Source organism: Molothrus aeneus, chromosome 12 (genome assembly GCF_037042795.1).
Source record: "Molothrus aeneus isolate 106 chromosome 12, BPBGC_Maene_1.0, whole genome shotgun sequence".
Taxonomy (NCBI): Eukaryota; Metazoa; Chordata; class Aves; order Passeriformes; family Icteridae; genus Molothrus; species Molothrus aeneus.
The window spans coordinates 16,126,373-16,149,248 of record NC_089657.1 but is presented as its reverse complement, the minus strand read 5'-3'; the positions used below and the strand labels follow the sequence as shown (position 1 = coordinate 16,149,248).

The 22,876-nt window shown below is 45.8% G+C and overlaps 1 protein-coding gene across 2 annotated transcripts in view; it reads left to right on the top strand.

Moving 5' to 3' along the window:
• Positions 1-203: 203 nt before the first annotated feature.
• CACNA2D2 (calcium voltage-gated channel auxiliary subunit alpha2delta 2) overlaps positions 204-22,876 on the top strand; it is a 212,125-nt gene continuing 189,452 nt past the window's right edge. The window contains exons 1-2 of one of the 2 annotated variants that reach the window (XM_066558333.1): positions 204-453; positions 22,263-22,344. In XM_066558333.1, the coding sequence (XP_066414430.1) occupies positions 329-453; positions 22,263-22,344 (207 nt within the window). In that variant the 5' untranslated portion in view covers positions 204-328. The remainder of the gene's footprint in view (positions 454-22,262; positions 22,345-22,876) is intronic. The other variant, XM_066558334.1, reaches the window with a different exon arrangement.

Here is a 22,876-nt window from a genome sequence, read left to right as displayed (position 1 = left end):
CGGGGGGGCGCGGAGCCGGGCGCATGCGCTGCGGCGGCGGGGCGGCGGGGGCCGGGGCGGCGCGGGGGGCCGGAGGGAGGGAGGGAGCGGGCGGGGAGGAGGCTGGGCCGGGCCGGGCCGCCTATTTGAGGGAAAGTAGCGCTCGGCGGGTGCTCAGTGCTGGCCGCCGCGGAGAGGCAGCGGGCGAGCGGCCGCCGGTCGGTGCCCGCAGCCGGCGCGGCGCTGCCCCCCTGCCGAGGACTGCCGCGCTCGTCGCACGAGTGGCGGCGGGGGGAGCCGCCCCGCGGGGCCGCCTCTGCCCCTTCCCCGCCGCGCCGTTAATGGAAACATGGCGATGGCGGCTCCGACCGGCAGCGCGGCGCCCGTCGCCCCGGCCCTCTGCGGCCACCTGGCCCTGCTGCTGCTCCTCGCCGCCCCCGCCGCCCACGGCTACAGCTTCCCCCAGCAGCACACGTAAGTGCCGCCGCCCCGGCCGGTACCCCCCGCCCCGCGGCTCGGCCCGGCGCGGTGGCGCATCGCGGGGCCGCCCCGGGGCCTGCGGGGGAGCGGCGGCGGCGGGGCCGCGGCGGGCGCTGCCGGTGCCGCGCTGGATGCGGGCGGGCGCGGGGGTCTCTGCCCGCTCCCCGCCGGAGCGGCGGGTTGAGGAACGGACCCAAAGTTGCTGGAAAGCGCAAACTTCCCCGGCGGGTGCCGGTCCGCAGGGCGGCTGTCGGAGCCTTAATGTGGCGAGAGGGGGGAAAGACCAAAAAGGACTTATTTTCCAGCCCCCCCCCCCCCCCCATCCTCGTTTCAAGCACACAATATGGTACCCACAACCGGCCGTGCACACCGGAGTTTGAGCATAAACTAATAATAGCTGGATAGTTCCACAGGCTATCCGAGCTGGCGGGTCTTCCTCTCCCTCCCTCTGGAGCGACTGAAATTGACTGTAATCTACTGAAAGAGAGTCGGAAAGCAGCTCGTTTGGGTGAGGGGGTGGGGGACTGGAGAGTCGCTGCAGGAAGGATATAAATAGATTTTTTTTGAAGAAGAAGAAATTGCTTTAGAAGTTAATGTTTGGGAATATTTTCTAACAGGGATGGCTCTCTTGCCTACCGTGGTAACCCTAACCTGTCCCTCTCCACACATCCACGGGAAACCTTGCTGAGATGTATTTTAAGAGGCTGTCATCTCCGTTATGAATTGCTGAGGTTTGTTGACACAAAACTGAAAAAAATCCAGACGATTCAAAGTAAAGGTTGACACCACGTCCTTACAGTCTGCATTTCTGAAGGTGGGGGAAAGATTTCAATGACATAGAGTTAATAATAGCAGTGTTGCCCTTAACTTCGTGCTGCCCCAGTGGATGTGCACTGCTTTATATCACAGTTGTCTTGTCGTTTGTGATTTGTTAAAAAATATAAATACATTTCATATATATATGTCATAGGAAGTAGTTTTGAAGGCCTTTTAGATTAGCGTCTTTGATCTCAAAGTACATTTTTGCAAACATGTAGTCAGGCCTTCTGAAAAGAAGGCTTATCGGCAGAAGAAACAGTGTTTCTTGTTTATTTGGGAGAGCTGTAGCTTACTGTGTTAATATCTGCCTTCACCAAAGGCAGGGTTGCTTATTCCGAAATCCTTCCCATTCCGACAGATTCCTTCTGGATTCTTTTGGGGCACGTATTCATATTTTTAAATGTCTTTGACCTTTGGGAGCCGATGGGTTCCCTTTTCTTGCTGTCATGTAAATACAGAAATTCTTCAGGATAAGACCCTGAGAAATGTCTACCTACAGGGGGAGGAGAGGAAAGGGAGCGTGCCAGTTCTCCTCCAAGTACCACAGCCTTATGGCCTGATCCAGCCTTGCTCTGCCATGAACGAGCTCTGCTTCCATGAGAATGCCTAAAGAAGCAAAGGGGATTCTGTACTTGATGAAGCACAGCTCAAGTTTGTGGGATGTTTTTGATATTTCAGCAGCTTTTCATGGATTGCAAGTTGTTGCATTTGCTTATGAAGTTCAGAACACAGTATCAATTTATAGAATAAATTTCTTTTGGGTACCAGTTTGTGAGTCAAAGCTGTGTTTTCTTTCTAGCAGCAGAAAGTTTTATAAGAATGTTCTTCTACTAAGCGAGACATAAAAAGGCTTATAAGTTGTAAATAATATGCTTGCATTCCCTCACCCTATGATCTATGTTATTCTAATAAACCATGCCAGCTTTTTAACCAAAGCATTTTTATTCCAATTAATTTGGAGGGGTTTGCTAGAATAGATTTTGTTAGCTCTGTGCTCTCTTATCTGAGGTTTTATCAGAGTGGGCCTGATCCTGCACTGAGTGAGGCAAGATAAGCAAAAACTGAAGCTGCTGACAAAGATCCATAATTTCTTACAAATACAGAGAAATGATCCTGAAGAGGCCACTAATTGTGTGTGTGTGCCTCTGGTGGGAATCAATGCTGTCTGGCTGCATCTGGAGAAGAGACACAGAAGGGACACAAGACCTCAACCTGACCTGATACCTTCCTCCTTGTTTGGTTCCCCTCATGACCTGCTCTGTGAACCCAGAGAAGAGAGAAGTGACAAATGGATATTTGATGATGATGCACAATTGCTGGGCACTAGGTTAATGCTGTAACCTGTGGGCTGAAATGCCTGGTGAGCTCTGCCCTAGGGCTGCTGTGATTATTTGTTTCTTGGGAAGGAAATACTTAATGGGAGTAAAGAGTGCGATGGTAACTGGCACTAAGGCTTGAACAATCCCGTGCAATTGACTGTTCCCCCGAGTAGTTACCTGTTTGCACCCTTCTTGATTTTAAAGAGGCTGGATATAACTTAAATTTTTTGGGCAGATTTACCAGGAGCGAGATGAGCTGATGAGATGTGCTGCTGAATTCTTCCCATTACCACCTAATTTTCTCCTACTTTGGACAATGCACCTTTGTGAATGATTCAGAGCATTGATTAGAAACATGTTTGTCTTTAGAGGTTTTCTCTGTAAATCACTGAAGTCATCTTTTACTACAGGACTCTCAAAAATGAGGCTGCTTTTTTAAGCAGCCCCAGAACTGTTTCATTCTGGCGAGCAGCGAGCAGCGGAGTGAACGATTAGGATATCTTGCCTAAGGGGGGAAAGGAAGAAAATAAAGAACATTTTTGGTTTTTTATTTTTGTTTACAATTGTATTAATTATTGCCAGTGTGTTGATTCTTGGTTCTGTCCCTGATAAATCGCTGGCGTTCTACATTATCTCTCTCCTCCCGGGTAGCATGGTTTTAATCATCTTATGCTGAGCTAAGGAAAGCTCGGCTCAGCCAGTTGTCCAAAGGGGAATTTCTCATTGAGATTTAAAAAGCAAAATCCCAGATTGGAACAAACCCATTGGGGTGGGTGTGTTAGGTGATGGCCACTGACTGACAAGGCTCCTTTTAGGAATGGTCACGTACAAGAACGTGCTCTGTGTGGGCAACGGGATTAATGGCTGTGGAACGGAAGGCTGTTGGTTGCAGTTAATTTTTCTTTTAAATAGTACACAGAGGGATTCCTGTGGCAGCATGGTAACAACCTCTGCTTGAATTTCTGAGCAGTTTGGTATGAGATAATTGAAAGCCTGGTCAGTCAGGGAAGTCCTGTACCTGGATTGCCATTGTCTCAGGTTAGTGGAGATCATGCACATGAGTGCTGGTGAATGTGGCTGCCAGTGCTGCCACTGGGGAGCAGAACAAACCCCCTCCTCACTTTCCAGCAAGGCTTTTAGTCACTTGGACTTGAAAAAATTTTGCCATCTGCTAGAGGGTGGAGAGCCATTTGCTTCTTGTGAGGAAGCAGGTGTGTGCAGAATTTCTGCGTGTCTGCTTGGCTTCATCACTGCTCTGCAGGGCATCTCTGACCAGGCAGCAGAGCAGAAAGGTATGTCTGCAGGGGAAAGTGCCAGTGTGGTGTCCATGGTCCAGTCCTGCTTTTCCAACAGGTTTAGCACTTGTCAGATGTAGACAGTTGTTTTGGGCAGCAAGCTGGAGGTGTTACCCCTGTTCCTGTCAAATAGTGAGCAGTGAAGACTCCTGCTCAGAGAGTAAGACTTAATATCTTTCCACCATCACTGGAAGGTGGGCCTGAGGCTGCCTCTTCCAAATTAGTTGCTTCTTTGTAGCAGATTTTGATTTGTACTTGTCATTTCACCCCAAATGAGGTTAATGATGCTGGTAGTCATAGCACATCTGGGCTAGCAGGGCTTGAAATAAATAACTCTATTAGGACTGGATGCTTTAGGGTTTGCAGAGTGCCATGTAGAGGAAGCTCCTTCTCTTGCTCTACTGACCACCTGCTGTGCAGTCAGAAAATCTCTTCCAATTATGGTTTTGATGCTTGGCATTGGAACTTGTCTGGAAAGGAGCAGAGAAGCTGGGAGATGGCCTTGCTTGTCTTCTGCTGTGCTCCACTAAGCAGAGAGACAGCTCCCTGGGAGGGCAATCTACCACCAGGAGTGACTGACAGATCCTGGCCCTCCATCCCTGTGAGAGCTGAGCAGCCTCTGTGACAATTTGTACTCAGTGGAGGCACAAATCCCCAGTGTCCCTGCAACAGCCCTGTGCAGGCTCTGCTTGGTGGCAGAAATCCCTTTTGAGGTGTTCAGAGGCATCCTGAACTTCCCAGAGGTAAAAGAAGAGCCTCACAAAGAGGAACAAATGTTTTTTAAAAGCCATTTGCAATATTTCTTGCTATTTAAAAACAAATGTCTCCATTCCTGTTACCAATTCTGAGTGCTTCCTTCTCAGTTCTCACATAGAGAATGAGCAGAGCATTGCTGCTTTCTTGCCTGTGGCACCTCAACACCATAACCTGCCTGCACTCATCCCCTTCAAGACTGTGGTTTCAGGAGTTTGAGTTTTTCAACTGTATACATTGAGAAATTGTTAATTGAAATTCTCTTGAGAAATTGTGTGGGTTCCCACTGAAGTCAATAAGGCTCCTGCACATGGACCTGAGGGTAGAAATGGGCTCCCGCTTGGTGTTTGACAGGCAGAGTTCAGCAGCTTTGTTATAAAGAAGCTCTGTGTGTGTGTGTGCAGCAGTCCCTGGAAAGCTGAAGGTGGTTAGGGAGGGTCTGAATGGAAACCTGAGCATTTATCCCTGAACGAGCTGCCTGGAGTTTGGCTTCAAAAGCCATCAGAATGGCTCTCGAGGGCTGGCGTGCTGGGGCATCTGCACGCTGCAGCATGGAGCACGTGCACACGCTGTACCAGTCAGACAATGCTTTTTTCACCCAATGAAATAGTCAAGTGAGAGGAAATAAAAGCAAAAGTCATTACCAAGCAACATACTTGAGTGAAATATTCAGTAAGAAAGGAGGGGAACTGAACGCTTCAATATTTACTTTTCTAGGAGCCTCTTGAAAGCAAAATGTGTTTTGTTAGCAAAATTATCTTTCCTCTCTGGTGTGTTGGTAGTAGTTTGTTGTTTTAGAGCAGTTCCTGTAATCTAGCCTTCATCCTCGAGTTTATTATTGCTTGGTTGCACGGGGAATGGGGTTGTACAAATTGTTGTTACTGGAGTCAGTTTCTGTCAACAAGCTATTGACATGGTTTTCTTTAGGTTGAATTATTTGATCTTTTGCAGAACGCATGTAGATTTCCTTCATTACTTTGACAGTTTTCCTACAACCCTTCCCATTCTGTCTCAGCCATTATATTTTGGTCATAAATACAATGAGAACTAAAAGGTGTTTATGCAGACCAAAGGATTCATTCTTCCTCTGTAAAGCAACTTGTTTCTCGAATTGACTGATGTGTGAGTGATGGGGATATTTAACCAGATGATCTTGTTACGGATGAAAGGGCTGCAGGGCGAGAGACACAAGGATCTGAACGAAGTGAGGCCAGACAAAGGGTGCACAGTCTGTGGTTTCTGTATCTATTCATTAACTCATCACAAGGTCGTTATCCTTGCTTTTGATTAGGCTACTGTGCCACCTCCTCGGAAGCTGCTGCTCAGTCTGGTGGGGGACAGGGCAGGAGCTGTTGTACAGCACAGCTGCTCCCAAGGCTGTGTGAGACTGCCTTTCAGGAGAACCAGGATCAATTCTCCTCCCGCACGTCTAGTTGGGACTGAGAACTCCGGAGGAGATAATTGCTGACAGCAATCAGATTGGGTGCTAAATGCCATATAAACCATCTAGGTCAATAATGATGGTAGAGCCTTGGGCACAGTTGTCAAAACAGCAGTTGAGTTTGCCTATCTCTTTGTGCAGCGACTCCACTGATTGTGCGTAGAATTAAACGCAATAAATACAGGATGCAACATGATTTTTAGCTCTGGTGTATGTCAGAATCCCTGAAGTTCTTACAATGAAAAGGAGTTCTATAATAAGAATGTCTCTTGCCTCCCTCGACCTTGTTCCTTCTTTCATTGTCCTTGAAGAGTGGGGATGGAGCTGTGCTTTGCACAGACTAGGCTGGAGCTACATCTGCACCAGTGGGTTTCTGTTCTGAGTCCCCTGAAGCCCTGGATAGACTTTGGGTATCCTTGGCTTCTGCTGGTGTGAAAACTGTTCTACCCTTTCCCACAGTGACACTTGGGGAATTCCTGAATCAATACGGGTTGTGCCTACAGTGAGTATCACTGGTAGAAAACCCGGGAGTAATGCAGTACAAAGACACGTTCATTTACCTGACAAAGGTTGTCTATCTTGAATTATTTATGAGGTTTCACAGCACACTAGTAAATTTTGTAAAAGCAATGGAGTCCTGGTAATGTGAGCCTCTTCACTGCAGCTTCCGTAGTGGAGTTGTTCTGAGGAGGTACTGGAGGTGGGGGATAGAGGAGGAGGAGGAAGAAATAGGCAGCAAGTGGAGGGATCGAGAGAGACTGCTGTTTTCATGTGCAAATGATGAGGTGTGCAGAGCAATGAAGTGCGAATTAGTTAGATCATGCTGTGCATTGGAGCAAATATCCGTGTAGTGTTAGAAAGCAGCCTATGCTTCAGGGAAGGGTGGGGGGTGGAAAGGATGGAGAGCACAGACACAAGGACAGAGCAGGGTGAAAATCTCATGACCAAAATACCGGCTGCTTCCCATCTGTAGAAATGCTGTTTGCAGGGGTAGTTTGGTCAAAGTACATACTCATTTTGGTGAGGTTTTCTTATTCAAGTTCCAGTCTTCTTTTACTCAAGCCAGAGCTGGCCAGGCTTTTCTGTGTGGCATTCAGCAGCTGAGAGGCTTGGAAGTGTGCAGAGCATGTGGCTGTTGACCAGAGGGGTTTGCTCAGGATAACCTGGAACATGTGTGTCCACAGGAGCATTGAGTCAGTGTTGTCTAACACGGAGAGCGAGGGCAGTAACAGTCGGAGTCCTGGCAGCAGCGCGTGGGCTTGCTGCAATCCCTGCTGCAACACCATTTCAGTGCTAAAAGTTAGTGCTGCAGCACAGGTTCCTGGTGTGGCTGCCACTGTGCACCTGATTTGTTGGTACATAGAGCCTGCCCCGTGCCTTTGGGCTTCTGAGCCTCTTGGCCTTGCAAGCACAAAGTCAGCTCTTAAACGGTGGAATTGGGAAAGAATTGGGAAAGTATTGTATCCATCTCCACTGAAGTGACAAATGAGGATATGATTCTCCTTATAAATACCAATGCTTCTCAACTCATAACAGAGCTGGGTTCTTCAACTTTCGTCACAAGCTGCCAGTTTGCTGTCAGGCTCTGTTTCTTCTCCAGCGGGCACTTAATATTCTGCAGTCCAGAAGAATCCCATATCTAAAGTCTGAGTTCACATTCATTCTCCAAACAGCAAAACAAGGGGCATATATCTAAATAATTTTTAGAGCTAACCTTGTATAAGCTACTTACCCTTCACAAATATATATAAAGAAATATATAAAGCTCTCTGTAATTTCTGTTGAACCAGAGATATTCTTGTATTTGAATTCTTGCATCTATTAATTTTCATGTAATATCTCTCTATTGTGGCTAATAAACACTTTCTGTACAGTATGAAACAGGGAGGATCAGGAATGCGGTGCTTTGTTTGCATTTCTAACATATAGTGGGTTTTTCAGGCAGATTTTTGGCAGCTGTGACATGAACACCAAAACAGAGACAGACTTAAGCCAAGCAAAGCACTTAATGTTCAACTTTATCAGGTGTTGCAGATTGAGTCAGATTCTGGGCTGTGAGTGGTTGAACGTCTTTTTATTGCTCCATAACAAACTCAGTAGACCCAGAAGGAGCTGAAGTGCCATTTCCTCATGTCTGAGGTAGTCCTGTAAATTAGAGGTCTCTGCTAAGTGTTCACTGTAGTGTCACATTCTTGGGATCAGTGTGTGTGGAAAGTATTGTGTGGGCTCTTGTGCTTTCAGTACCTCTGCAGGGAGAGGGATGCTCCTTGCCCAGGTGAAAGTTAACTTTCTGCAGCAGTGTGTCATGCACACATGGGGAAGAAAAGGGTGGAAGTAAAAGCATTTAATTATTCAAGGCCATCCAGCTGAAAAGGGTTTCAGGACAGTGAGCTAGGCATGCATCAAAGCATCCTGGGCACTCCTCTGCTTTCCCCTCCTCCTCTGCCTGCTCTGAGAAGAAGGGAAGATTACATGAGTATGAAAAAAAAAAATCAATATTTTTCTCTTCATGCAGTTCTTGCTTTTTATTTATTCTGTTTTTGTTGGCTGGAAAGTCTTAATAATTGTTGATCAGTTACCAAACTGATGACATTATTTTGCCTCCTACAGAATAACAGCACTTCAAAGAGCATAGACCAAAAGGGACCTTCTCTGTGTGTAGGGATGCTCTCATGCCCCCCCTTGGCTGTGTGCTTTCTGATTGAGCCATTCCTGATGTTAGGCTTGTTACAATGCAGAAAAAATTGCTGTTGTCAAGTCTTGTGTGCTGTACTCTGCTGTGTAGGTTTAAAAGCTGAGGATTGTCAAGAAAATTTTAAAAATACTGGGACAAATTCATCCCTGATGTAATGATGCTTGTGGGATTATGCGCAAGATAACTTTCAGGTCTTTGTCTTTTAACTTTTAAATATGGTGTTACTTGTGGTTGCTTCTGGTAGGATTTTTATGGTGAGGTGGAGAAAAGAAAGGCAGCTAACACATCTACTGTCTGCTGATGCTTTGGTCTCAGCTTCCAAGTAACCCCATTTAGCACCTGCCCACCTGTTTGACCCAGCAGCAAAAATGTTGTGTTGGCATTTCTGACATCAATACCACCTTTTTACCCATCATCTTAAGGCTAAATGGAACCCTTCTGTGTCACTTGCTCCTTGCTATGTTTATTTGTTGTGATCTCGTCTTTACTGCAGAGAAAAATCTAACCAGCTCTGTCTCACCTCAGCTGTCTGCTAGGTGCTTGGGGCTCTTTTTCATGTGAAGTGGCTCCTTCCACAGGTGAATTTACACCCTCACTTTCCCCCTGCTTCCCTGTGCTCCCTGCCCAGACATGAGGACAGAGCAGCTGGGTATGAAAGGGCTCTGACAGCCACGTTTTGACATGAGGTCTCACTTCAGCACTGTCACTGCTGAGCTTGCCCTTACCTTTTCCCCTCTTGCCCCTTTTCATGCCAGCCTCACTGGGCTGTGTTTCCTGGAGCAGGCAGTGTTACCAAGCCAGAGGTGAGGATGCATCCCAAGGCTGGTGCTCTGCATGGAGCACTGCCTGTGTTGCCACACTGTTGTGTGGGAATCTTCTTTTTCTGCCCTTCTCCTCTTGATGCCATTCCAAGTGAATCCTTGTGCTGAAAGCACTGCTGGTTCGTGCAGTTTGTGAATGTGATTATGTGTGCTGAAAGCAGCCTTGCCTTTTTTATTTCATAAGGGCCTCTTAATAAATGTCACTTATTTGGGGACGCAGGCAGCTGAGTGCATGGCCAGTTACCTTTCCATTGAGGAGTGGCTGCCAGACCCCATCCTGTTCTCTGGAGTCACAGCTGGCTGGTGGAAGTGCAGGTTGCCAGGAAAAAAAAATAATACAGTGTTTTTATGGTAGCTGGCATAATAGTTGACTTTCATTCTTAATTAAATCTACTTATTGCTGTGTTTGTACCATTCCTGTTGTTCTCAGATCTCACTGGATAACATGAGGGCTCTTGTACGTGAGGTTGCTTTCAGAGAAAACCAAACAGCTGCAGAAAGGAAATGTGGGATCTCATTCTCATCTCGTTCCCGATGTCCAGAGATGCCAGGAGAACCCTTGGGGGGGGTCTCGAAAATCCTGGAATGTTGCTAAGAGTGTTTGGTGGCTCGATTTTGATCCATCCACAGAAGTAACAAGAATTTGAGGACATGAGAATCACTTTAGAGTGAAGGGTGTAAAAGGGACACATTTAGGGGGTGAAATATAAACTTTAAGGTTTTTGGTACAGGGGGGTTGTGGAGACAAGATGGAGGGATCAGGGCGTGTCTCGTCCTTCTTCTTTCTTCTTCTTGTCCTCCATCTCCTGTGGTGATGTTGGCACTTGGGGATTGGTTTATGGTGAAGGTGCACTTGCTAACATGGGTGAAAGGCATTGGAAAATAAAGGTAAATATTATGTACGTAGATTTTAGTATAAAAAGACATGACCGCCCCGTGGGTGGTCAGAGAGTGCCTGTGACTGCTTGCAGATCAGACCTCTGTTGGGCAGACAGAAAATTTTGTAGATAAGAAACAATAAACAATCTGAAGATCGAAAAGCTGAAGAGTCCAGACTCGTCCTTTGAAACGCGTGCCACCCAAGAACCACCCTACCCGTGTCGGGGCAGAGACAGACAGCCAAACCCGACAAGGAAAGGTGTAGTAAATGTAGCTGTCCTTCTTATGGAGGAATATCAGAATGATTGCAGTGTGGTGAAATGGGACCTGCCTGGGCTGCAGGTGAGATGCTCCAGCTGCATTACCTGAGGCCTGTGTTGGGGCCACAAGTAATGGTGGACCTACAGTTTCTCCATGTAACGATCTATGTTAAATGCAGGATTCATGTGCAACGCCTGGTGCTTCAGGGCTGGGTGGAATTGGTGGCCAGAGCCCTGTTTCATCCTGCAATTGCCAACCTGCAGTCCTGAATCACAGTTTGTTGAACTGCTCTGAAGTTTGTGATGTTCATTGCACAGAAGTCCAGATCCCATGAGCAAAGGAAGGACTATTCCAAGTATATTCTATTTTTTGTGTCTCATTTTCCACATGAAACTAACCTTGCTTCCTCATTTGGCTTGGTTACAGTATTTATTACAATGACATTCCTCATTTTTTTCTGCTGCTATGATATTGAGGTTTAATATTTATCTTCTAATAGTTTCTGAGTAGCAGAGTGCTGGCATTACTGGCAGTGATGTATAGTTAATCCTGAGCACAGATAGCTCTGAGAGGTCCAGACGGACTTCAGCCCTCAGTGGCACACTTGTGAGTGAGGAAATTAGCTTAGAAATTGCTGTTTGTTAAAATTGCTTCTGTGTTAATCTTGCTGTGATACCACAGCTTCTGGCAGTATGTGGGTTAGCAAGATGGCTGTGGCTGGGAATGAGGGCAGGTTCTCACTTTGAAAGAGTCTCAGCAAGGACCTTGTCTTACACCTTTGCTCTGAGGAGGTTTACACTGAGCAATGTGGCCCATTTTTCAATTGCCAGGCCTATCTTCCAGGTGTTTTCTTATCCCCAGTTGACCTTCTGGCCTACTTTCTGTCCACTGTGTGTTAAAAGGTGACCAACCTGTCATTCTTGGCAAGCATCAGGAGCAGAGCATGTGTGCCTCAGGCTTGTTCCCTGGGGAGACAGGTAATTCTTTCATGATGCCCTTGGGACTGTTCCCCCTGCCATCCCCTCCCCATTGCACTGTGAGCATCTTGTCCTGCTCTCCATCTTCCCCTCCTTGTTGTGGTTTTGTACATGTGCTTAGTAACAGCACTTGCATTTCTCTATTGCTCCTTTTGCTGCTGAAATGAGAGTTTCAGACACTCCAGTAAGTCAGTGGTGGAGTAGAAAATGCAACCAGATCACAGAACTCCTCCTCCTCTGTTCCTTGAAATGAATCCATGCTCTTGGTTGTGGGATAAATGTTTGTTCTACTATGTACTAACAAGACATCAGATTGAGATGCAAGAACAGAAAACGGGGGCAGGAGGATTTGGACTCCAGGGAAAGTGTCTGTCCCTTTCTTTGCTGTTGGGAAGATGGGAACTGTCCTTGTGGATGAAAAGCTTCTCTGAAGGACACTGTTCCCTGGCAAATGCCTGAACATCAAAGCTTGGGCAGTGCTGTTCTCTGTGCAGTCAGAGGGCAAGAGGCTTTGCTGCTGAGTGCTCAGCACTGGACTTCTCCAAATTAAATGGGTGTCTTCTGCTGCATAAGCCCTATGTTGGCTCTTTGTACCATGTAAATTATGGATAGGCACCTTTCCCAAGAAATACTCTCTTTAAAATTATATTTTTGTGCTGATGAGGCACTCATTTAGAATTGGATCTTATGCTTATTGCCTCCTTGTGGCAAGTGCTCACCAGTGGGACCAGTTACTGGGCAAGCTGTAGGGCTGTATCCTGACCATCCCTTGGACATTTAACCCCTTGGACAGTACCTGAGATACCATCTGAACATTTCCTGCTCTCTATATGTGTCCTGGAGAGAAATTCTGGAGGCTATTAAGCTGGGTAATTTACATGCTTCTTGAGCCTGTGCCTAGGGAAATATATTTCACAGGTAATTTCAAATCTCTTGGCGTGTGGAAGAAGTCATTATTCTGAACAGAAAGGGGCTGGTGATGTCACAGGCCCCATTGAGAGGACCACATTAGAGACTGGGATTTTTCTCTCTTACAGGAAAATGTCCAAGACATTCTCTTCATGGGGTGTTGGGATGTCAGGAGTTTTTGAGTCTAATGTTGATGCTCAAGCAGAAAAGAGAATTATTGCATAATCCTCAATTCCAGTTACATGTGAGCATACTGTGTGTGAGGGCTGGGAGCAAACCTGTTCTGGGGTACCCATAGGTGTATGAGTTTCTTGCTTTGGTGTTCCACTGCTGTCTTCCAAGGGCAGACATCAAAGTTAGCATCAGGAGGCTGAGCTGCAGTTTTGACTCTGTTCCCAAAAGTCTGTCAGGGTTTGAGACTACTGCTTCACCTTGGTAGCTCCAGTCTCCCCTCCTGAAAAAGATGGAAGATATTATTGTTGGACATATTAGGAGGATTTGGCAGTTTACTGTTGATCTTCCTTTTATGGGGTCCTCCAGGACAGGAGGTGAATTCTTTTCAGTGTGAAAAGCTGGCTGTGGCTGGAGATGGGGAAACTGAGCCTGATAGCTCAGCATCCTTTCCATGTACAGCAAATCCTTTGGCACCTTCTGAGTATTCCCAGTGTGGTTCAGACACCTCCATTTATACAGATTTGTGTCCTTTTCAGAGGAACAGACTTGTATTACTTTTCAGAGTGATATGTAGATGTTTTTTCCCTGTGGAGAGAGCAGTCTTTGTCCCAGTTGGACAGGGAGAAGGAGAGAGGAGGTGACCTGTGAAAGCTGGCAGCTTCATCCCTGTTGCTGTTATGCTCTGGGTGATGCAGCAGTACTGGGACTGCTGAACTGGGCTTCATGTTTCCACTCTGTCTGCTTCAGAGCTTGTCTGGATGCCACCTTACAGCAGGAAAGGTCTTACAGACAGCTTTTAGATGTGTATCACAAAGTAGTGAGGTAATGGTATAAAATGCAGTAAACTGCTATTTATTTTTTTTAATGCTCTCCACCCCCACCCCTTTTTTCTTTTATTCCTGAAAGGGACTAATACAATGAAGAGCTTCTGCAAATGAAGGCAACTGCATTTGAAATAACAGGGTTCTGGGTGTTTGGCTGGTGAGAGATGCAATAAACGAGCATCGCTAAGTGCTTTATAATAACAATGATTATAATGCTCTCTTAGGAGCCAGGAACTCTCAGGTAGGGGGATGGTGTGGAGAGGGCTTGTTTAAGGTGGGGGGTTTAACTAGATAGAGATGGAATGACAGTGATGCCCAGAAACCCCTGCAGAATGTTACATGTGCTGTGAGAGGCTACTCCAAAAACCCCAGGAGACTTGGACTGACATGGTTTGAGGCTGAAGCAATGACAATGGATGTTCCTAAATAGCTTCTGGTAGCAGGAGGTCTTTGTGGCAGAGTTTAATGGCATCTCTTCTTGGTAAGCAGGGAAACTGCTGACACAAATTCAGCAGAGTTCTGACTAGTCAGTAGTCCTCCACCAAACTCCTTGCTTGTTGTTACATGATCAGATTGATCATTTGTGCCAAGTTTGTTTCTGATCAGCTGAAATCTGCCATGGGCAGGGTGGATGCTGAAAGCAGTCCTCTGGTGTCAAGTGGCTGGTAAGAGTTTACATTGTGCTGTTGGCACTTTGGCCACCTTTGTTTTGCTGCAACTCTCCATGAGTTGACTTGACTCTTCCTGGCAGTAGAAACATCACCAGGTGGACAGTCTTGAGTGTCGGGAAGCTCTTTCTTGCCAGGGGCTCCAGTCAATCCTTCATTTCCTGTTTTCCTGCTGCAGCTTCATATCTCCCTCACCCTTTGAGCAGCATGCTTAGCAATTAAGAAATGACTACAATGTATGTATTCAAAACTCAATTCCAGCCATCAAGATGTGGCACCTCTTTATCATGCTTTGCCCAATATCTTGACCAGACTCTAGAAAAATGACCCAAACAAGGTGAATTGTTTGCTTTGTCCAGTATCACACTATTTGAGTAGCCAGGAGGGGGAGGTTGTGAACTATCCTAAAGTCTTATAAAAGCCTGCGTCAGCTTGGATGGTCCTACTATTGCTCAGCAGTGATGGAGGAGCACAGGGCAACTCACAGCATGTAATCATAAAGTTGTTTGCATGTGCTTTAGAGGGCAGTGTTCTGATGGCATGATAGAGAAACACTGCCCAGACTGTCGTCTTCCAGCCATCCAGCCTGACATACTCAATCACAGCTTCACTTTGTCTCCAGGCTGAGTAAAAACCTCTCCCATCTCCAGCCCCAGGTACAGGTCCTGTAAGTTGTGGCTGTTTTGTCTTCAGGGGTGGCTCAGCCTTCCATCTGGTGATGAGGATTTACTGGAATGAACAAGAAGATGCAACAAGCGATCTTACTTCTGTCAAGTTCCCAAGAGAGTCATGAATTATACACAGAATAAACAAATAACCTGATATGTCTGTCATTATATCATAAAGGACTTTAATAATTCATGCAGCTTGCAAAATCCTTACTAAGACCTACCCTCTGTAACCTTATCTTTGCTGTGGGGGATGGGATCTCTTCAGCCTCCACTCAGATTGCATCTGTAAAACAGGAGACAGAGAGGAGGGAGGTTTTATCATAAAATTTCATCTGTTTAATGGCTTGCAAAGTGACGTGCAAGAGTTATCAGCCATTGGGGTCTCAAGGGGTGCTGAAAATGACAAGTGGCTGCATTGGGTGAAATTTATGCTGGTAGTGTGCTCCATAAAACTGACACCTATTCACTTATTTATTAATTCATTGTGTTTCAAGTCTAGATTTGTGACAGGCTTTGAGATAAGGAGCCCAGTTCTAATCCTGTGCGACGAGAGTGCGAAGATGGTGCAAAGAAGCCATGGGCTGCTCTTGCTCCTGATGCACATCAGCAAGTGTGCCATGGAAACAGAGTTCCCAGATGTAAACTGAGAGCAGACTTTTCAAAAAAGCAGGGAGGCTAAGGCATTGTGTTAGTTGGGCTCTGAAAAAAACAGTTACTTGTTGTGGGTAGGATACTGCTGGTGTCACCAGTGTTGCTCCAGTGCTGATAGCCATTGCCTTTGGCTTATTTTGTTTGTTATGGTCCTGGTTGTGTACTGGGTTCAAGGCTGGAAGGGCCTTTTGGCAAAAGGCTATCCTCTGCCCTGTGGTCTGCAAAAAATACCTGCTGTGCTTGCTTTGCCGTTTGTTCTTTTCATTGCTGTATCGGTGAGAGGTTGTGCCCGTGTTTGGTCAGAAGAAACTGGTGCCTGTGTGGGGCCTTTCCCAACACTGCCAGGCAAATGTACAAGCTCACACGTTCAGTGGCATCTTCTTCCTCTGTCTATGGGCAAATCATCCACCAACAGACTGAGATTTTCCTCAAATCTACTCCTAGGCTTTAAATTATTCACTGCATTATCCTTTGGCCTCCAGCTCCTTTGCATATCAAATACTCCAAATCAGCTTTTTGTAAAGTTTGAAATTCAAGATATTTTGATTGGACACGCAGCTCTCAAAGAATAGTTATCGTGGCTCTTTGTCATACTGGGAGGGCATTTCAAGTAGGGTCCTGCAGGGATCTGCCCTGGACCTGCTTTTCTTCAATAGTTTCATTAATAACTTAAGCAATGGAATAAGAAATATGCTTATAAAATTTGCAGGCGACACTGAGCTAGGAGGGGTTGGATGTACTCTGAAAGGCATTACCAGAATTCAAAATGATCTAGAAAAATTGAATGGCGAGCTGGATATCAGCAAAATGAAATTCAGTGAAAACAAATGCAAAGTACTGCACTTATGAGGGAGAAATGAAATGTACAAATACAGAATAAAGAACACTCGTCTGGGTAGCAGCGTGGCAAAAAAGATCTTGAGAGTTATTGTGGATCACTTTGAGTCAGCCAAGTGCTGTCATAGCAGAAGGGCACATTTATTCTTCAGTGTTCAGTAGGTTCTTGGACAAGACTGGGGAGGTGATGTCTTCTTCCTCATACAGCACTGGGTTTGGCTTCTGTTGGAGTACCTGACCTCACTTTTTGGCTTGAGTCTTTGGAGATATAGGCACACTGTAGAGAATCCAGAGAAGGGCAATGAAAAGAATGAATGTTTTAGAAAACAGTGCAAAATAGAGAAAGCTGTGAAAAGCTGAGTTTCCCTTTCTATTTATTTTACTACTCTAAAGGATGCAACAGAATCATGATCTTCCAGTTCTTAGGAGCTTGTTGCAAGATTTTTTTCAGTGTCAGCTGTAGGTGGGATATGTGGAAAGAGGAAATTGAGATTTAGGGTGAATAAAAAGGGAACTTTTTTTACCATGTGCTGAAAAATGGAACTGGGAAGAGGTACTGTGGGGATCTTGGGTTCACCTTCAGCAGAGAATTTAAAGAATAGATTAGAGAACACTTCATGCAGAGGGCTCGGGTGCTTCTTAGTGCAAGAAAGTGGTGGAAGAGGAGTTCCTGAAACCCCTGCCATCCTGGATATCTGTGACTGAACAGCTACTGCCTGTTCTGTTCTCAGGTGGAGTTAGACCTTGAATGGGTAATGCCTCTGGTTTTTGACCGAGAAATCATATTTAAGGAACAATTTTCCTATTGTCCTAAATGCCACTGGTGACAAGTTGGTGGTTACTGTTGGTTTTCTCACAGATACCTAGAGAAATATTCATGCTCAAGAATTGTTAATGAAACACAATTTTTTGGTGTAATTTTCCCCTCAGACTTATTTTCTCCTCACTCAGCTTTTTCTGTGCTGCAGATTGAGAAAACTCCACAGTTAGCTTTTTGTTATGTTTTAATACATGTTTTTGTTATGTTTTAATACATGTCCACAGTTACCTTTTTGTTATGTTTTAATACATGATGGGGTGTCAAACTGGGATCAAGATGGATCTGATAGGGAGTTTGTCACTTGGGGCTTTTTATGTGCAGTTTTTTGCAATATATATCCTGCTGCAAAAAATTGAAAAAATAAGCAGAGGATGGGACACAGAAAGACACCCAGAAAATTAGTGTTTGAATTGAGAAGAACAAAATAATGTCATGAAAGAGGTGAGTGTAGACAGAGTATCCCTTTCCTGTCTCTTAAAAGATTTTTCTTTAGGATGTAGTTCTAATACTCATTTGTCCTGTCCTTCCTCCCTATAATAATGTCAAAGATGCTTTCCTATTGCAGAGAAGACCAGATGGTAGAGGTGAATAATGTCTTGATAAATATTAAGAAAAGACTAGTCCAGAAGGCAATTTTTTCCACCCTTCCTTTATATAAACACCTGGGCACATACTTTAAATTAAAACACAGTCATAAAATGACAATGTGGGAGGCTTGATAATGTCTGGAAGCACGGTCAGTAAGTTATTTGGAAGAAAACAGGTGTTCTCTCTAAGTTGTATCTTCAGGGGAAAATAAAAAGGCATCTTGTTTTTCCTTGATGGGTAAATATTTGCTCACGTGGGTTTTTTACAGCCTAGGTATGTAAGAGAGCTCAGAGGGGGCATATCCTGCACACACACACATGCATGTGTGTGCACTGACACAGGCTATTATAGTTAAAGGATTAAGCATCTTGAAGGAATAAGCCAATTATAAGAAGTTCCTGCACAGCAAAAATTAGACAACACAGTAATTAATAACCTTATTAAATAGCAATATTTGGGCACTGAACCAAAGCGTATGAATCAGGGTGAAGCATTCTTGGCTGAACACACTGTGTGAAGTGTAGACACTTGTTCAGAACACACTCTATAGAACCCAATAAGCTTTGGGGCAGTAGATCCACTTAGCAAGTAGTTTCTCCTCTTGTGCTTTTATGTCTCTGTGACTCTCTCTTATTTTTGGGGCCAGGAAGGCAGCAAAAGAAAAGGACCAATTCTCCTGGTTTGTTTTTTTTTTCTAACCTCCTCTTCTGCTCACAGCCAAACAAGCACTCTCCTAAGGCTTCTTTTAAGGAAAAAATGTCCTCAAGCTGAAAACTAATTTTCTTTCCTCTTGCTTCTCTTTTCCCAGTGCTTTTGTGAGAGGTGCCTTGCAATGAGGCTTATACTCATTAGTGGTTTGTGAGACTGCCTTGCCCACCCCTAGGTTAGCCATGAGGAGGTGTCACTGAGGGGTCTGTCCCATGTACCCAGAGCCACCAAGGGGCAGGGTGACCTTGGGCTGAGCTGCTGTGGCATGTCCCTGATGCTGGCCACAGGCTGGCAGTGCATGGCTTGCACTGGTGGCTTCTCTGTGAGTGTCTCCAGTTTTCTCTACAGAAGACCAGGACTCTCAGGCTGCCATCTGATGTGTGCCCAAGTGTGGGAGGATGCGGGCCAAGCACAGCCTGTCTCCTGCCTTTCCAGGCAATTATCATTTTCTTCTGAAGCTACACAGCTGGAGCTCCAAGGTTTTCTCCTGGCCCCTGTTTCCTCACTACAGTGGACACCAAAGTGGTGCTTGGTTTTAGGAGGTTTGTGCACATGGCTTGTAAAGGAGCCTGGTGCCTTTCTGTGAGCACCACCACAGCCGTGCCAGTGGCTTCCCAGCCAGTGCATCAGCTGTGTTCTTTATGCTTTACTTGTAAATGCCATTTCACAGGAGCAGCAGGGCACTCCTGGCAGCGTGTCTGGAGGAGTTATTGCTCCTCAAGCCCTGTACTGCACCTGAGGCGTGCAGTGATGGCCCAGGAACGCAGTGACTGCCGTGTCCTATTGCTTACACCTTCCACAGGAGACACACTGCACACAGGAATCTCCATGTTCATCATGGGCTAGCAGCTTCTTTAACCTCTGCAGCCTTGCTACAGTCATCTTACAGAAAATTTTAAGGGCATTAGTTTAATGATTTTTTTTTTTCATGGTAACTTTCAACCCAGTATATGACAACTGAGATGAAACCTCCAAATTTTGGCATGTGGCCCATTCTGCGTGCTTCTGTCTTGGACATTACCAGGGTAGAGGGACATAGTAATGGATCAGACAAGAGTTCTGCCAGTGCTTAGATGTGGGTGAGAGATGTGCTGGGTAGAAAAAAGAATTTTTACTACCACAGGCAAAAGTTCTTGGATAGCCATACTACACCAAAAAAAAAGAAGCTGCTTCTGCTATTCCTTTTTTTTTAAGCTAGAAACCTGGTGTGAGCTATGCCAAAATGCTGTCCTTTTTATTTGATAGTGTAATACGTGCATTTATTTCTTTTTAATATTGATGTCACCAGGCTTAGCTGGACTCTTGGGGAAACTGCTGGTCTGTAAGATGAGAGTCAGGTATCCTACGACTGCACAATTAAAGGGATCTGCAGCTTTTCTCATGAATGAAAAACCCAGTGACTTTTCTCTAAAATAGTAGTACTTCTTGGGGCGGAGGCAGGGGGTGGAATAAGTTAAAACAATTTTTTTTAAACAAATCTGCTGACTAAATTTAAATTAATTGTAAATCCCAGCTCAACTGAGCGCTCAGTGTCTCTTTAGCATATGCCAACAGAGTAATATTGATGCCTCTGTCTTCCTCTCTAACTAATCCTTTCTGAAGGCTTGGCCATACGTGACATTTAAGCGGATAGGAGCAGTTGCTAATGTTGATGGATACAGCTCAAGATGGGAGGTAATTTTTCCTTGCTGTGGTGGTGTAGGTGTTCCTGGTGAGAGCTGACACAGGCAGGTGTCACTGAAATCGAGGATCTTGTACAGAGCTAGAAGTTAAGGAAAAGTGTCAGCTCCATAAGTGCTCGGTGGGGTTTCTCAGACCTGTGGCTGAGTATGAGCATATAATTGATTTTTTTCAGTTCACTGGACAAACTGGAGGAAGGGAAAAATAAATTCAATTTTGGTTTTTCAAGGCTTTTTTTTAAGTGAATGCCTTGTGTAAAAATGGATATTTTTGGTGAAAATGCTTCAGAAGATGTGTGGGTAACCTGAATATACCATTGATAAAATGATTGGAAAAGAAACAAAAACCCCCAAACCCAACCCTCCCCTCAGCTCTGTCTGTGTCCTGGTACCTTCACACTGACAGCCCCACTGAAGGCTTTGCTCTCTCTCCTCTGGCAGAATAAGGGGTTTGCTGATATCTCCACTCATCTCATTTCCTAGATTTCCCCTCCCCAGCCACACTTCCAGGGGACAAGAGGCCTCTTGGGGAAGATGGGAAATAGCATAAGTTACATTGGATACATGTTACTGAGAAGGCTTGGCATGCACAATTAAGTCTTGTTTTCATCTACAGCCTTGTATGTTATTGACTGGCATGAATCAGTAACACACATCTGTCTGCCAGCCCTTCCCTCTGTCCTGCTGGTCCCTCACCCCTCAAAAGTGAAGCTTCAGCTCTGCTCTGCCCCTCAGCTCAGGGCATCTTTCTGCATTGGTAATTCTGCCCAGCTTTTGGGCTGTGCTGTGTAATTCAGAGTTCTCCAGTGTCCAGCTGAAAAATACTTGGGTTTCTTTGCTCCTTGATCTCTGAGAGAGCCCCTCCATGGTTTGGGGGTTGTGGGGGAGTGTGTGTGGGCTGCCTGGGGGACGTCTCTGCATGAAGAATGAAATCATTAGGTGAACCTAACAAAAGTACAACCTCCCCGAGCTGGTCTGCTCCCTCCCAGCAGCACTTTGCCCTGCTGCTGGCCTTACCTTCTACTCCTTCTGCTCCTTCCCTCCTTTTTGTGGCATCCATTGAGAGAGAAATGTTGCTGTGAAAAAAGCACTGAAGGCAGTGCCAAGTGGTGCAGAGGCAATTGAGTGTTGCTTTTCCAGGTCAGACAGGAGATTTGACATTTGCCTGGGCAGCGGCTGAAGCCAGGAAATCTCATTAAAAGAAGGAGAATTATCAAGTCCTGTGGATTTAGCAGAGGGTTTATTTGTTGTTGTTTTTAACTTGGTGTTATTGCTGTAGGGTGAAATCCATGTGGCTGAGTGCATGGAAGGGCGTTGTGCCTGTTGGAAGGCCTGGCAGCTTCCTCTCTGTACAGGATGCAGGATGTGCCAGTGGCAGCTCCCGGCCCTTCCCTCTGCCCACCCTGGGCCTGGCAGAGCCGTGCCTGGCACAGCTTGGGCTCTGCTGAAGGTGCAAAGCAGCTGAGCCCTTGGTCACTCTGCTCTGTGCTTGGCTGCTGGCTGTGCCCAGGTCTCTCCCGTGGTGCTGCAGTGATAATCCATTGCTGCAGCAGGACAAGACACCTTTGGCCCTGCCATGGCTCGGGGTTTGCTCTCTGCCACAGAGCCCTGCTGAAGCAATAAGCTGTTTTCTGTACTCCACAGCACTTAGACCTTGTTAATCACTCTGGGCTTAAATAATTATCTACTGCAAATGTTTATATAAGGAGAAAATAAAGCTGCAAGCCTTGCAGTTTTTGTTGTACCTTTTCATCCCCTCTTCTCTCTGTGGCGCCTTGTGCATAAATTTGGAAGTCTTGAAGTTTATAACCTGCCCCAGCTGTAATTCTCAAAGCAGTGTGTTCCTGGTACTCTGCCCTGCCCTCGGTGCTGCAGAGAGCAGTGAACTTAGCTGAGGCACTGATTTCTTCCCTCTCCCTTCAGTCCCTTGCTTATCTGCTCAGTGTCAGGGCTCTGACTCTTTCTCTCTCTTTCTCTCCCTTTCTCTTTCTCTCTTTCCCTCCATCTCTTGCAGTATGCAGTACTGGGCCAGGAGGCTGGAGCAGGAGATTGATGGAGTGATGAGGATATTTGGTGGAGTCCAGCAGCTCAGAAAGGTAAGCTGTCTTTCTTTTACCTGTGCTGCCTTTCTTGTGGCAATGAATGTTCTCTGCAGAAATCACCTGTGTGAACACTTGCACTCTGTCACCCTCTCAGCTCAATCCATGTGCAGGGTCATGGCTGGCTGTGCTTCTGGTTCCTGGGCAATCAGATGGCATTTATCAAGTGTGTGAGAGTGAGTGTGGTTTGTATCTGTCTGTCTCTGGGGCTGCATGTCACTGCTATCTGAGCATGTGCCTTTCGAGTTTTTCCTATATGACACAATAAAAAATAATAAATTCAATGAAACTTTCCTCCAGGGACTGAAGGTTGTGTTTTAAATTTAAACTTGTGTTGGCAAAGCAGGAAATGTTGAAAGGATAATTTTGCTAGCCATTGGAAGCTCCTTGTTTTTAAATATAATTGCAGGTAAAACTGTACTTGTTGTTTGGCTACTGTTTCCAAGTGCCAGAAGACAAAATTCAGTTACTGATGCTGGCATCTGCCTCCTGCTCCCTGAGTTAGCACCAGGATGCAGAGGCCAGACCT